The sequence below is a fragment of the Gopherus evgoodei genome, chromosome 21, assembly GCF_007399415.2.
Source record: "Gopherus evgoodei ecotype Sinaloan lineage chromosome 21, rGopEvg1_v1.p, whole genome shotgun sequence".
NCBI classification, from domain to species: Eukaryota; Metazoa; Chordata; order Testudines; family Testudinidae; genus Gopherus; species Gopherus evgoodei.
The window spans coordinates 9238266-9253612 of record NC_044342.1 but is presented as its reverse complement, the minus strand read 5'-3'; the positions used below and the strand labels follow the sequence as shown (position 1 = coordinate 9253612).

The window sequence follows — 15347 nt, the reverse complement described above, 5'->3', positions numbered from 1 at the left end:
ATCAAACTGCTCTGAACTACTTTATTCTCTCGGGACTCTCCAGTGATCCACAATTCCAAATTTTCCTCTTCCGAGTGTTTTTAGCTATTTATTTTATCACCTTAGTGGGGAACATGGTGATCATGCTGGTGATAAGGGCTGATCCTTGCCTCAACACACCCATGTACTTTTTTTTGTTCCATTTATCCCTCTCAGATATCTCTTATTCCTCAGCCACAGTCCCTATGATACTTGTGAATTTCCTACTAGAGGTGAAAAGAATTTCTGTCAGTGGCTGCATTGTCAAGATCTTCTTCAGTCTCATGGCTGGTTATAGTGAAATATTCATTCTGGCAGCAATGGCTCATGACTGATATGAGGCTATATGTAATCCACTGCATTATATGAGGATTATGAACAAATATGTCTGCAGTCAGCTAGTGATTGGTGCATGGATTGTGGGGTTTATATGTGCATTGATAAACACTCTTCCCTTATTAAATGCACATTTCTGTGGGCCCAAAAAAATCAACCATTTCAGCTGTGAGCCTCCTCCAGTATTAGACCTATCATGCACTGACACCTTCACCAATTAACTGTTGCTTCATACCTCTGCAATGTTGGTAGGACTCATCACCTTCTCTGTTAACCTAGTCTCTTACATTCATATCATCTCCACCATTGTGAGGATACGCTCTGCAGAGGGCAGGCATAAAGCCATCTCCACCTGCAGCTCCCACCTGATTGTTGTTGTTTTATTCTACAGCACTGGCTTGTTCCGGTATCTGAGCCCCAACTCAGCATCCTCAGAGGTTTTGGACAGAATGTTTTCCATCCACTACAGCATCTTAACGCTCATGTTAAACCCCATCATCTACAGCCTGAAAAACAGGGAAGTGAAGGCAGCTCTGGGGAAAATATTAGAGAAATTCAGATTCCTCAAGTAACATTAGTCTTGATAATTGAATCTATGATAAAGATCAATGAAAGAAATGTCAGCCAGTGGTTAGCAATGTTCTGACTTCTTGCAATACATAATGATGTAGCAGCAGTGGGGCATATCTGTAATGATTTATGAATACTGTATGTTGACCTGGTTATTGGAATGCCTACTATGTGACTTTTCTGGGTTTATTCAAGAGTGTTACTGGGAAAGAAGCAGAAAGGCAAAACAATGACCAATTATAAGACTACTTTCAGCAAACGCTTAGGGGTTATTGAGAACATTGGACCTCAGGATACAGGTTCAATATTCTGTTGAGCCCACCAAACTGGGTTTGGACTAGCAGGGCCCCCAGTCTCCAGGAACTGATAAGACAAAGGAATGCTGCTGGATATAAAGGCACTTTTTCTGTCTCTAAAGAAGTAGATATTCAAGTTTCTACTAGTGAGTGTGAAGAAAGTGGACCTTCCTGAGCTTCCTTTGGGGGTTGGTGAGGTTGTTTGTTGTTTTACAATCCCTTTTTGTTTCTTTTATGTTATGTTTATTCCTAATGTTAAGATAAAAAACTACTTTGTTTTAATAGGGTTGTCTGGTCCCTGCATTCTCTCTGTTCACAAAATCCCAAAAGGAAGAACACAAGCATTGAACCCTGTTGGACCTGTTGGGTAAATACTGCTAATACACATAGTGCTGTTGCCCAGGGATTGGTCTAAGAGTCAGAAAGCTGAATGATTCCATCCCAGCAGATGTAAATGCACAAGGCCTGGCTCCTGAAGTAGTGTACGCAAAGAAACCAGAAAGGGGGCAGAGCTAAAGCTAGTCATGTAATCATGTAATCATGACACTTGGAATTTGTGCTTATATGATTTTGTCCAGAATATTGTGTTTTCTTTCTTTCTTTCTTTCTTTCTTTCTTTCTTTCTTTCTTTCTTTCTTTCTTTCTTTCTTTCTTTCTTATTTGAACTGGAAGAAAAATGCCATCCTACCCAAAATCTTGTTCCTGGCTCTCAGTCATGTATGGATGTGACAGGCTGTATCCCTATATTCACTCTTTTTACAGATTTTGTAGAAAGTATGCCTTATGAGATATCATTTCAAAATTCATAATTTGCAGATCATTATTGTCCTGGTAAAATATGTGTGAAAACATTTTATATAAAGTTGTAATATTCTACTGTATAACATTACTGAGATACGTTCTAAGTTCAGAAAAGCAAGCACAAACCAGTTCCTCAAAGGCAAAAGACAAACTGATGCCTCAGCTTAGTGTCAACAACATTAAATAGACTATCACCTGGTTAAGTGGCCATTCTTTGGCAGGAAAAAAGATCTGAGGAGAAATCCACATTTTGCTAAAGAGACATCTGGAGGTTCCCATCCCCATAGACCTTCTGTGCACTGAAGCTCAGCTGGAGATGATTTTCAAAGAAAAAGAGAACTATAAGAAAGGGGAATAGATGCCCCAAAAATGCCCTTTCTCTCTGCCCATGGTATTAACAAACACATGAAGGACAAGGAATTAAACACTGAACTGGAATTCCAGCCAGTAAGACCCCTGAAGCATGTGGTGAGAGAGACCTTTGCTTTGAATTCATTTAGCTTGTTAGGTTAGGTGTTAGTTGTGTTTTAACTCTTATTTTCATGTAACCGATTCTGACTTTTATGCCTCATTACGTGTAATCACTAAAAATCTATCTGTAGTTAATAAACTTGTTCTATGTTTTATCAAATCCAGTGTGTGTTTGGACTGAAGTATTTGGGGAACTCCATTTGAGATAAGAAGATTTGTGCAGATCATTTTCTATTAATGAAATGACAGATTTTATATGTGCTTGTATTGTCCAGGAGGGTGCTAGGCAGTACAAGATGCACATTTCTGGGGGAAAGTCTGGGATTGGGAGTTTGCTTGTTTTGCCTTGCAATGTAATTCATGAGTTGCTGAGTATAGCACTCATGCAGGATAGCTGAGATGCTAGACATGTTGGAGGCTGTGTGTGAGCAGACCAGGAGTAGTTGATCTCAGAGCAAAGTTGTGTAAAAGGCACACCAGGATGGAAATTTGAGGGGACACAGCTGTCCCTCAGTCCAGATCGCATTCTGGGTAATGTCACAATGGGATTTACCTAGTATATCATTTTTGCAGTGAGCATAAAGTAAATAAATCACCTACATAATATTACATGGACCTCAAATATCTATAAAGGATAGTTCTTGAAATGTGCCCTCAAGGCCAACAGATATTTTTGTTAAAGGGGAAGGATTAAGATTGGGGAAGGATTAAGATTAGGACTTCAGTTACGGGAGACGAATCAGTGAAATTTTCTTTTCTCTCAAATGGGCTGCAACTTGGATGTTTCTGATGACAAAAGCAAAGCAGAAATAAAAATAGAGCTGGTCAGACTGGTCTTTTTTTCCCATGAAAAATTTTAATTAAAAAATGTTTTATTGAAATTTTCCATGAAAAGATTAACTTTTTTTACTGAAAAGGTAAAATAAATAAAGAAATAAATAAATAAAAACCTTCCTGCAAAATTTCTGGGCTGAAAAAGGAAATATTTCAGTCAAAATACAAAATTATCCAACCAAAAATTAAAATATTTTGGCTGAAAATCCACATGAAATTTTTCATTCTGGTGCTTCATGCTTCAATTATTCTCCAGGGACCAGGCTTTCTTGTCAAACTTCATCTCCCATGATGCACCACATCTCCCCTCATGGAGACTGGAGGAGTTTGCATCATAGGGGTCCCATATCATGATGCCTCATTGGAGATGTTGTCCAGATGGGGTACCCAGCCTGTAAAGAATAATGGTGCCATGAGGAAATGTAACTACAACTACCATGAGGTATTATGGAAGGACATCCAAATTGAAATATTTGCATTTTTTTGTTTGTAGGCCTTTGGTTTTTCAACAAAAAGTGAAAATTTCTATGGACAGGAGACATTTTTCATGAACAATTTGTTTTAATTGAAAACTTAATTTTCCACTGAATACAAATGTTAATTAAAAATGTTTAACCAACCCTAGAAATCTTTAGAAATCTTGATAGAATCCAAGCCATATGGGGATTTATATGGCTAAACAAACACCAAAAATTTTACCTGGGATACAATAGGCAGCTGGAGCAATTTGTAGAGCACTGGCATCATCTAACTTCAGTGAGATGTCCTACTAAAGCGATATCATATGGTGCCAGATAAAGACCACACTACTCACAAGATGCACCTTTTTCAATCTCTCTTCTTGGGAATTGAACTGTGGGGTCAGGGAGGGCAGGAATTAGGATACACTGTGTTCATAGTATAAATCCCCACTCTGAACCTTAGCGTCCAAAAGATGGAGTACCAGCATGAATTCATCTAAGCTTAATTACCAGCTTAGAACCTGTAGCGCTGCCACCAATTTCAGTGTCTGCTACACTCTGGTCCCCCCAAAACCTTGCCCGGGGAACCCCAAGACCCAGACCCTCTGGATCTTAACACAAGGAAAGAAAACGTTTTCCCCCACTGTCTCTCCCAGGCTTCCCCTCCCTGGGTTACCCTGGAAGTTCACTGTGATTCAAACTCCTTGAATCTAAAAACAGAGAGGAAAATTCACCTTCCCCCCTCCTTATCTCTCGCCTTCCCAGACTCTCCCTGAGAGAGACAGTAATCCTAACACAGAGAGAAATTAGCCTTTCTCTCCCCCTTCCCTCCTTTCTCCCCACCAATTCCCTGGTGAATTCAGACCCCGTCTCCTGGGGTCTCACACCAGAATAAAAAAACAATCAGGTTCTTAAACAAGAAAAGCTTTTAATTAAAGAAGGGTGAATAAAAAATATCTTTGTAAATTTAAGATGGAATATGTTACAGGGTCTTTCAGCTATAGACACTGGGAATACCCTCCCAGCCTAAGTATACAAGTACAAAGTAAAATCCTTTCAGCAAAATACAAATTTGAACTCCTTCCAGCCAAATATACATTTGCAAATAAAGAAAACAACCATAAGCCTAACTCGCTCTATCTACCTAGTACTTACTATTCCGGACATATAAGAGACTGTATCAGAGAGATTGGAGAGAAACCTGTTGCACATCTGGTCCCTCTGAGCCCCCAGAGTGAACAACAACCAAGAACTAACAGCAAACACAAAGACTTCCCTCCCTCAAGATCTGAAAGTATCCTGTCCCCTGATTGGTCCTCTGTCAGGTGACAGCCAGGCTCATTGAACTTGTCAACCCTTTACAGGCAAAAGAGACATGAAGTACTCCTGTTCTATTAACTTTTAACTATCTGTTTATGACACACTGACTTACATTTTTGTAAGGAGAGTTGAATTTGGCTGCCATGAAAGAATGTAGGTTGTGATTCCAGCACCCTTACTCATGGTTAGTAGATCTCTATTCCACAAACAGTCCCACTGATTCCACAGACCTACTTACAGAGTAAGTAGTTATTCAATATGAGTAAAGATAAATTGGGCTTATCCCACCCACACACTGGATGAAATGAGTTTGGACATTGATTTCAGCAGAGCTAGGATTTCAACCACTAACTTTCAAATGCTTAATTATAAGTAAGTCATTTTTCTTTGTACACAGTGTAAAATATTTAGATTTCTCTCGAGTTTGTGTCCCCAGGGCTTGTGTCTAATTATAAATGCTACCTATCAACTCTACTAATTAGTTCATCTGAGTTAAATCACATTTTGTACAAAAACTATGGAACATGCATGGCCGGTAACTCAAACTCACTCTCTAATATCCTCACCTGCTCTATAGATTTTTCTCACAGATATATAGCCAAGTCCAGAAAACCAGCCTATTTGAAAAATTCCAGCATTTCGTGAAGAAGCTCCAATGACGGCCAAGGTCTGACAAATGTCCCCAGCTTAGTGCCAGAAAGGGTGAGTGTCTTTTAAACTGGAGATGATTAAATTTAAACAAGAAGTGAATTTTTGGGTATCAGCCAGACTATTCCACAAACACTCACAAAAATCAGGATTACTCCATTAAAGGTCTGCTAGAAAAGGGACTAATGGCTAGATTCTTATACTGCTTTTGCACCACTGATATCAGTAGAGTGACACTTGATTTACACCAGTGGGGGTGGAAGGAAAACTGGCTCACTGATTCCAGTGGAGTTACTCCTGGCTTACACCAGGGTACATGAGGGTAGAATTAAGACTAGGGTGAGTGAAAATGTCAACATCATATCCACCATGTATATTCCATTGTCCAGATGGATATTAAAAGGAAGGTGAATTTTTATTTATGTTTTTATTTTTGCTCCCTGACCATCTGGATAGTATGTCCCACAGTTAAAGTAAATATAGAGACATAGGAAATATGATATATCTACAGCGTAAGAACGTGTGCCACTTCTAGGTCTCTTATGGGTATGTTCCATCCTCAAAGTGCTCTACAAAGACCCCTTTAATGGATGGAGCACAGAGCAGGGACATGTCTGGAGCTTTCAAGGTAACCTAGGTCCTCTGACACACAGTTTGGTGCCTTATCCATTAGACAAATTTGACCATTCAATAACCAGTGATGGAACAGTAGCATTTTGTTTTGTTTCTTATGCATTCAGTGGCACATAATGAATCTGTGTAGGAAATGTTATAATATCCCAGCTCAGCTGGAATAGATCTGATTCTTCAAGGGGGAGAGCGAACACCTTTTAAAATCCATGCAATAATTTCAGCCAGGAGAAGGCTGTGTTCAGTTTGAAGTCTCCAGTGAGAAGAAAGGAAAATGATGTCTGATTAGCAATTCTACTCATCTGATTTTAGGTTCTCCAAGCCCCACTCCCTCCCCAAAAAGTCCACAAATATGTTGGTGGGGAGAGCTGTTTCAAAAATCCAAATGTAGTTTAATGTTAAATTTTGAAACTTTGAACTTGCTTGATATGGAACAAATTTCCAATGTTATGACATTTTTCACAATATTTTTTCTTGGATGTTTACTAGATCCCTATAGTTCTGAAGGGACCATTAGATCATCTAGTCTGACCTGTATATCACAGGTCATTTAATTTCACCCAGTTACCCAACAACTTGTGTTTGGCTAAAGCTCAACCTCTGGAAAGACATCTACTCTGAATTTGAAGACTCAAGACTCCTAGGCTGTGTCTACACTAGAAACATGACAGTGATATGGTGGACGAGCTGCAGCTGAGCTGCTGTAGTGATGTAGTGTACACATTTACAAAGCAATGGCAGGGAGTCTTCCATCACTGTAGTGAACTTGCCATTCCGAGAGGCAGTATCTAGGTCTGTGGAAGAATCCTTCTGACCTAGCAGTGTCTATACTGGGATGAATTAACTGCATTCAGGGGTGGATCTAGGCACCAGCTAAACAAGCAGGTGCTTGGGGTGGCAAAATACATGGGGTGGCATAATGCTGGGGCTCCAGCTGAAACCTCAAGCAGCATCCTGGACTGGATTCTGACAGCCCTGGGGTGCAGTAAACAGCTTGTTGTTCTGCCACCGGGTTGCAGCGGGACAGGGAGCTGGCTAAGTGAGGAGCGTGTCCCTGCCATCCCCTGTGGGCAGCGGCTACCCCAAACCCCTCAGGAGGGAGCCAGTAGCGGGGCCTTGCCCCGGCTGTGGAGGATGGGCCACTCCTCCTCGGCTTGTCCCTGTCGCTGAAAGCCAAGGAGAAGTGGCCCGTCCTCTATAGCCGGGACAGGGCTGTGCTACCGGCTTCCGCCTGAGGAGAGTGGTGGCGGGAGAGGGTGGCCCTGTCCCAGCTGCAGAGGATGGGACACTCCTCCTCAACTTGTCCCTGCCTCTGCCTCCTCCCCCTCCTCCTCTCTGCGCCACCTCCTGCAGGAGGAGGGGAAAGGGCAGCGGAGAGGCCGCTTGGGCTGAGCCGAACTTGTTCCAGGGCCAAGGCGAAGACCGAGGATGAGCAGGGCTGGGATTCAGCAGCAACACCAACCCCAAGCTGCTGGAGCAGCAGCGATGGGAGATGAATCCATCTCAGGCCAGATCCACAGTAAGGTAAGAGTCAGGCTGGGCAGGAGGGTCCCCGGGACCGCTGGGGAGCTTCTGCCTGCTGGAGACCCAGAGGCTGACGCCTCCCTCCCCAGCCCCGCACAGTGCACCAGTGCCTGGAGTCTCCTTCTGCCTCCCGCACTGCAGGGGGCAAGCGACTTGGCACAGAGGGGCAGCTTCTGTCCAGAAAGCCCAGTACGTCTTCCTTGGCTCCTCCAGCCCCAGAGCTCTTGCCATTGCATGCTCCTTGGGTTCCCAGCTTGGCAGCCTCAGTGCTGGGAAAACACCAGCAGGGCTGGGTCCAGTGTGTATCTGAGCTCGTGTGGAGCTGTCTCGCTCCATTGACTAGCACCTTACCTATGGCAAGTACAGTTTTGCAATAGGAGAGTGACATGAAAAATATTGCATCACAGTGTGACATGGTCACTCAAATCATAATTATGTGTGTATACTGTGCTGCTCTATTAGTGCCATTCTCACTAATTTCTGTTTCACATCGGTGCCAGTGATTATAGGGCTAAAATGCCGGGACAAAATGAAAACGACTTTCTATTGCTGCCTACTGGCAACAAAGAGAGAAATAGCAACAAGAATTCAAAAAACTATCTCATACTTCAAAAAAGTATTTCAAAAAAGTCGACAATCAAGGAGAAAGCTCTAAGCAATGCATTTAAGGTGATTGTTCATCAACTGATGAAGACCAATCAAACCAAAGATTACCTTTATTAACTGATAAAGATGAACAACAATCTACAGAGATTGGAACACTGTGGAATACCTTTAGAAAATATGACAGTCAAGAGTATGAGGATGACATGCAGGTGTACAGCAAAAAATATTGAATTTAAACGATCAAGCTTTTTTCATTCCTTTCAATGCACATTCGCTCAATCTGGTTGTCAGTGATGCCGCCAAATCATCAAAAGATGCTGTTTCATATTTTAACACAATGCAAACAATTTACAACTTTTTTAGTGCTCCCACACACTGTTGGGCAGTCTTGAAGAAGTATCTTGAACAAAAACTCACACTTAAACGTCTAAGTCAAACTAGATGGGAAAGCAGGATAGATGCTATTAAACCATTTGATATTCATCAGGAGAGATTTACGATGCATTATTAGAAATAAGCCAGGACTTGTCGTATGTTCCTTCATTTCAACATGAAGCTGAAACATTGGCTCAGAAAATGACACAGTTTCAATTTTTATGTTGCATGGTTGTTTGGCATAATATTCTAAATCAAATTAATTTGACCAGCAAAGTTATGCGGAACATAACCATAGACATATCCAAGGCAAAGACGATTTTGAATAAAGTGCTGGAATATTTTAAAAAATACCATTCAGATGAAGGATGTGAAGAAACTTTTAACATTACCAGTGTCAGTGGCTTCTGGTGAGGGCAGTTTCTCAAAACTGAAATTATGAAAAAATTATTTGAGGTCCACCATGTCTCAAAATCGTTTGTCAGGACTTGCATTAATTTCAATTGAAAGTGCTATTGCAAAAAAATTTAGATTTCAGTGACTTATTAAAAGACTATGCAAGTGTTAAATACAGAAAAATTCAGTTCATATACATTCTTTTAATTTTAAGAAACTGGAAGACATTAACATTTTTCATTACAGTGTACAGTTAAGCTCAAATTGTTTGAATTGTGTTTTTGTTAAAATTAAATGTTAAAATTACACTAGTAGGAAATTGTTTTATTTCACTAACTAAAAATTCTCTGTTTTGATTTTTTTAAAATTTTAAATAGTCAAAACAAAACTGCAAAGTGCAAACATATGTAAGAGCCAAAAAAAAAAAGGGAGTGTGTTGGAGGGGGGGAGCCATAGTTTTTTTTGCTTGAGGCAGCAAAAAAACTAGAGCTGACCCTGACTGTGTTGCACAGGAGTGACATTTTTCAAAGCTCTGAGCAATGTAGATAGTTCAACCTAACCCTTTAATGTAGACTAGCTCAAAGAATTCACCATTTCCTTTGATAGTGTTTTGTTCCTTCAGTGGTTAATCAGCCTCTCTGGCCAACACCCTGTTTATATATCCAAAGCTGACATTTATCCTGTTTTTTTTCTACCACAGCATCACACTGGCAGCTCATGTTTGATAGTTTGTCCACTATGACCACTATATCCTTTTCAGTCATAGCTTTCCATGATATAGTCCTCAGATCTGTAGGTCCAGCCTGCAATCCTTTTTCCAAGATGTATAGCATTACTTTGCCTGTATTAAAACACACTTTGTTTGAATTATGTCTATTTTAATTATATTCCTATCCTCTAATTCTTTATCAGTTTAAATCTTTACTGGCCTTTCATTTATTTTGCCCAGGATTTATGTTAGACTAACCAACCTGTGGTTGCCTGGCTCAACATAGCCTTTTATTCATAGTATGTATGTACAGTATTTGATCATTTTCATTTATCATCGCCCCATTTTTCAGTAAACAAAAAATTCAGTTACAACTCTGATACTGTTTTTAATCATGTTATCTATACAAATATTGAAACCAGAATCATGGCATCTCTCTCTCTCTCCTTCTCCTCCTCCTCTCCCTACATTTCCTATAACTTCTAGCTGAGATAGTATTTGAACCACCAAATGTCTAACTTCTGTGATTCTATGCATCTCTCAGGTTTCAAGACTAATGGAGACATGGAACAGAACAACCAGACTGTGGTGAGAGAATTCATGTTACTGGGATTCACTAGTCAATGGATGGTGAAGATGTCCCTATTCCTGGTCTTTCTAATCATCTACAACACATCCCTGGTTGCGAATTCCCTCATTGTTGCATTGACACTGCTGGATCCTCAACTCCACACACCTATGTACTTTTTCCTCTGCAACTTGTCCTGCCTGGAGGTCTTCTACACTTCGGTCACTATTCCAAAGATGCTTTCCAATTTCCTGTCCAGGAGACCCAGCATTACTGTGGGTGGCTGTATTACTCAATATTACTTCTTCTTCTCTCTAGGGGCCACTGAATGCTTCCTTTTGGCTACCATGGCCTATGACCGATATTTGGCCATATGTAATCCATTGCAGTACAGTGGTGTCATGAACCACAGGCTCTCTCTCAATCTGGCCATTGCTTGTTGGGTCTGTGGCTTCCTCTCCCCCTTGCTGCCTACACTCATGATTTCCAAGCTCCCCTTCTGTGGCCCTGACCAAATAGACCATTTCTTTTGTGATGCAGACCCACTCTTCCAGCTCTCTTGCGCTGACACCTATATCCAGCAAGTGGCCGGATACATGCTTACCTCTGTTGTGATCCTGTGCTCCTTCACATTTACCATAGCTTCTTATGTGCACATTGTGGGTGCGCTCCTCAAGATGTCTTCAGGCAAGGAGTGGAAGAAGCCCTTCTCCACCTGTGCATCCCACCTCACTGTGGTTTCCATCTATTATGGGACCATTATTTTCATGTATGCCCGGCCAGGGGTCAATCAGTCATTCAACCTAGGCAAAGTAGTGTCAGTGTTTTACACAGTGGTCACCCCCTTGATAAATCCCATGATTTACAGTCTCAGGAACAGGGAGATGAAAAAGGCTCTGAGAAAAGCCCTAATTAACATAGGGAAGCACTAGGGGGCACTGTGCTGCAGTGAGCAGAGTGGGTGGCTCAGCAGACTGTGCTTTCTGCTATCCAACAGGTTTTACTCCAATGCCCAGAATAGTATTAAGGGACATTGTACTGCAGTGAGTGGTATGGATGGCTCAGTAAGGAGAGTCCTTCCTCTGGAATAAGTACAGACCTAAATGGCTGTTAGGAGGTGCCATTTTTTTTTCAGATAAACATGTGGTCTTGTCTCCATTGTTCATTCAAGTTTCCATTGTAATTTTTTGCACGATGTGAAGCTTTACTCTGGGCATCCTAACCAAATTATTGTATCTGCAATTACATTTCACTGAGAATTTCATTTGCACAAAGTTCATCATGGCTTCACCTTTGACCCTTCTCTGGTCTCTCAGGCTGTACCCCTCTAGTTTACGGCCCTCTTACCATCACCTGTCCTGCAGTGGGATCCTGTGTGTTAGTATATTGGCCTGTTTGTGAGTCTAGGATAGAATTTTGGATTGACTTTTTGATACTCTTATATCTTATACTATCACGTGTGAACAAAAGACAAAGACACTGTGTGTGTTGCTTCTGTCCAGCCAGATGGGTTTGTTAGTATAAGGAAAGCAGATAATAACAGTTGAAAGTGTTACAAGGTATGGTGGGAGTGTAATTATGAGAATACACTGGAAGGCTGCCTGCCTTCACTCTCAAGCCAAGGTCTAACAGCCAGTTAGGAGGGGCAAGAAGGTTGGAATGAGGGAAGCATAAGACACATTAAAAGCCAAAGAAAAGCCTAGCCTTGGCCAGAACACAACATCACTCCTTACTCCTCCTATGGGTTACAAAAGAGGTGGGACAAAGACCCCAGACTCACAACATTCCAAAATGGAATGAACAAACATCGTAAGAGATGGGACCAAGGGTGTACTTTGCAGATATAATTATGTCAGCTAAGATGCAGGGCAGATGAAACACTGGGAAACTGCTTTTTCCAAACACAATGTTGTTGAAGATTTGCTCTAATTGAGAAAGAATTATTCTGGGGAAGTTCTCTGTACTGCATTGATAACCGGGTCAGACTAGAAGGCCACAATGGTCCCTTCTGGGCCATGGAATCTATCTGTCTATGAATCTTAGGCCTAGTCTACACTAAAAAGTTAGGTCAGCTTAACTACATCTTTCAGGGATGTGAAAAATTTCACTCCCTATGCCATGTCGTTAAGACAACCTAGCCCTAATGTGGACACTGCTAGGTCGAAAGAAGAATCCTTCCGTCAACCTGGCTACTGCCTCTTGGAGAGTTGGATTTTCTACAGCAATGGAAGATCCGTTCCTTAACTGTAATAAGTGTCTACATGACACAGCTGCAACACTATAGCATTTCTAATGTAGACATACCCAGAATCTCTACAGTAGGAAGACAACATAACAAGAGAAAATGATGGTAACACAATAAAAGGCCTGTACACATCTCTAATGGCTAAGATAGGTCTAACTCAGGGTTTCTCAAACAGGGATCGCCACTTGTGTAGGGAAAGCCTCTGGTGGGCCTGACCAGTGTATTTACATGCCCCGTCTGCAGGTCCGGCTGATCGCGCCTCCCACTAGCCGCGGATCACTGCTCCAGGCCAATGGTAGCTGCTGAAAGCGGTGGCCATCACATCCCTCAGCCCGAGCCACTTCCAGCAACACCCATTGGCCCTGAGCAGCGATCCGTGGCCAGTAGGAGCCGCAATCGGCCGGACCTGCAGATGGGGCAGGTAAACACACCAGCCTGGCCCGCCAGGGGCTTTCCCTACAGAAGCATCAACCCCTGTTTGAGAAACTCTGGTCTAACTTATGTCAGAGCCCTTTTCCCTTGAGGACTGGAGTTCAGTCTGCTCCCAGTTGTTCCTCATTTACACTTCCTTGGCCTTCAGAGACTGTTCCTTTATTCACCCAAAGATTTTTGCTTCAATTTTTCCATCTTGAATATCTCATGTGTTTGGTCTCCCATCTCCACTGCCAAAACAAACAAGATCAACCGAAGTAAAACTTCAAAGTGAATTATACCTGTATTGTCTTATAAGTATGAGTAAATAGGGGAGGGTTTCTAAAACTTTGCACCCTTTCTTGCATACATGCAACTAACCCCTGCTTGAATTAACTACTTGTAATCATATTGTCTGTTGGGTTAGTGTGTAGGTGGATGGTTGGGATTGATGACCTTTGCTATTCAGGAAGTCAGGCCAGATGATGTGGTGGTCCCTTCTGACTCTAAACTCTATGACAATAACTCTCAGAGAAACTGATGGAACAAATAATATTAATAACATATTACAAGTAGCCCCACGTCCTACACAAACTGCATATTACTTCCTTCCCTGGACCCTTGTGTAGCATTGTTCTGTGCCTATAGAACTGGTAAAGCAACCTGAGGAGAAATGTATTAGCATAAACATATTCATTTAACAATACCAGCTATAGCTGAAAATTATCTGGGCAATTGTGGTTTTTTCCTCAGAAGTGGCTACATTTCAGTGGAGGGTAAAACAAATCTCGTATAATATACAGCTCTTCGTATGAATTGCATTATACAAACATAACTCAGTATGAAAATGTAAGAAATTAAATAAAAAGCAAACATAAGCACTGTCAGTTATAATGATTTTCCATCATTCTATCATGAATAAGATCATTAATGATCATAGTTAAAGCCTAACCCTGAACAGGACAATTATTTGTCCTAGTTCAGATGCTCAGCTGGTATAACTCAGTGTAGCACCATTGAAATCAGTGGGACAGCGTTAACATTTTTCCCAGATTTGGACCTTAGCGTCCAAAATATGGGTGTTAGCATGAAAACCTCCAAGCTTAATTACCAGCTTGGACCTGGTAAAGTTGCCACCACCCAAAAAATTAGAGTGTTTTGGGGCACTCTGGTCCCCCCAACAACCTTCCCTGGGGACCCCAAGACCCAAATTCCTTGAGTCTTACCACAAAGGGCAATAAACCATTTCCCCCTCCTTCTCCCTTCCAGGTGTTCCCTCCCTGGGTTCCTGGAGAGATACACAGAAGCAAGCTCCGTGAATCTAAACAGAGGGACTCCACCCTCCCTGTTTCCAGTCCTGGAAAACACAAGTACCGAGATAGCTAATCTCTTTCCCGCCCTCACCCAGAGGGTATGCAAAGTCAGGCTTAGTAAACCTAACACACAGAGATTTTCCCCCTGACTTCTTCCTCCCACCAATTCCCTGGTGAGCTGCAGACTCAATTTCCTGGAGTTCCCACTAAATAAAAACTCCAACAGGTCTTAAAAAGAAAGCTTTATATAAAAAGAAAGAAAAAATACATAAAAATGGTCTCTCTGTATTAAGGTGACAAATACAGGGTCATTTGCTTAAAAGAAAAAAATGAATAAACAGTCTTATCCAAAAAGAATACAATTTAAACATTCCAGCAATCACACACATGTAAATACAAAAAGAAAACAATATAAACCTTATTGTCTTACTATCTTGTACTTACAACTTGGAAACAGAAGATTAGAAAGCCAGGAGACAGAAAAATCATTCTCATAGCCGAGAGGGTACAGACACAAGACAAAGAACAAAGAACTCAGACACAAACTTCCCTCCACCCAGATTTGAAAAAGTCTTGTTTCCTGACTGATCCTCTGGTCAGGTGTTTCAGGTTACTCCTTTCCAGGTGAAAGAGACATTAACCCTTAGCTATCTGTTTATGACAGATAGATTGTGTTGGAGTCAATGGGAACAGCTGACAAAATATATTCAAAAGGGTTTGGTTTCTGTGACTCGCATGAGATCACACAAGGATTCTGTGGCAGAGCCAGAAATTTACATGGGACTCCCCAAGTTCCTGCCCAGTTTTTTAAGATA

The 15347-nt window shown here is 41.5% G+C and overlaps 1 protein-coding gene across 1 annotated transcript; it reads left to right on the top strand.

The window, feature by feature from the left end:
• Positions 1–10559: 10559 nt before the first annotated feature.
• LOC115637993 (olfactory receptor 6N2-like) lies at positions 10560–11495 on the top strand. Its single transcript, XM_030539599.1, has one exon. It carries the CDS (start codon positions 10560–10562, stop codon positions 11493–11495), a length of 936 nt encoding a protein of 311 aa, XP_030395459.1.
• The last annotated feature ends 3852 nt before the right edge of the window (positions 11496–15347 follow it).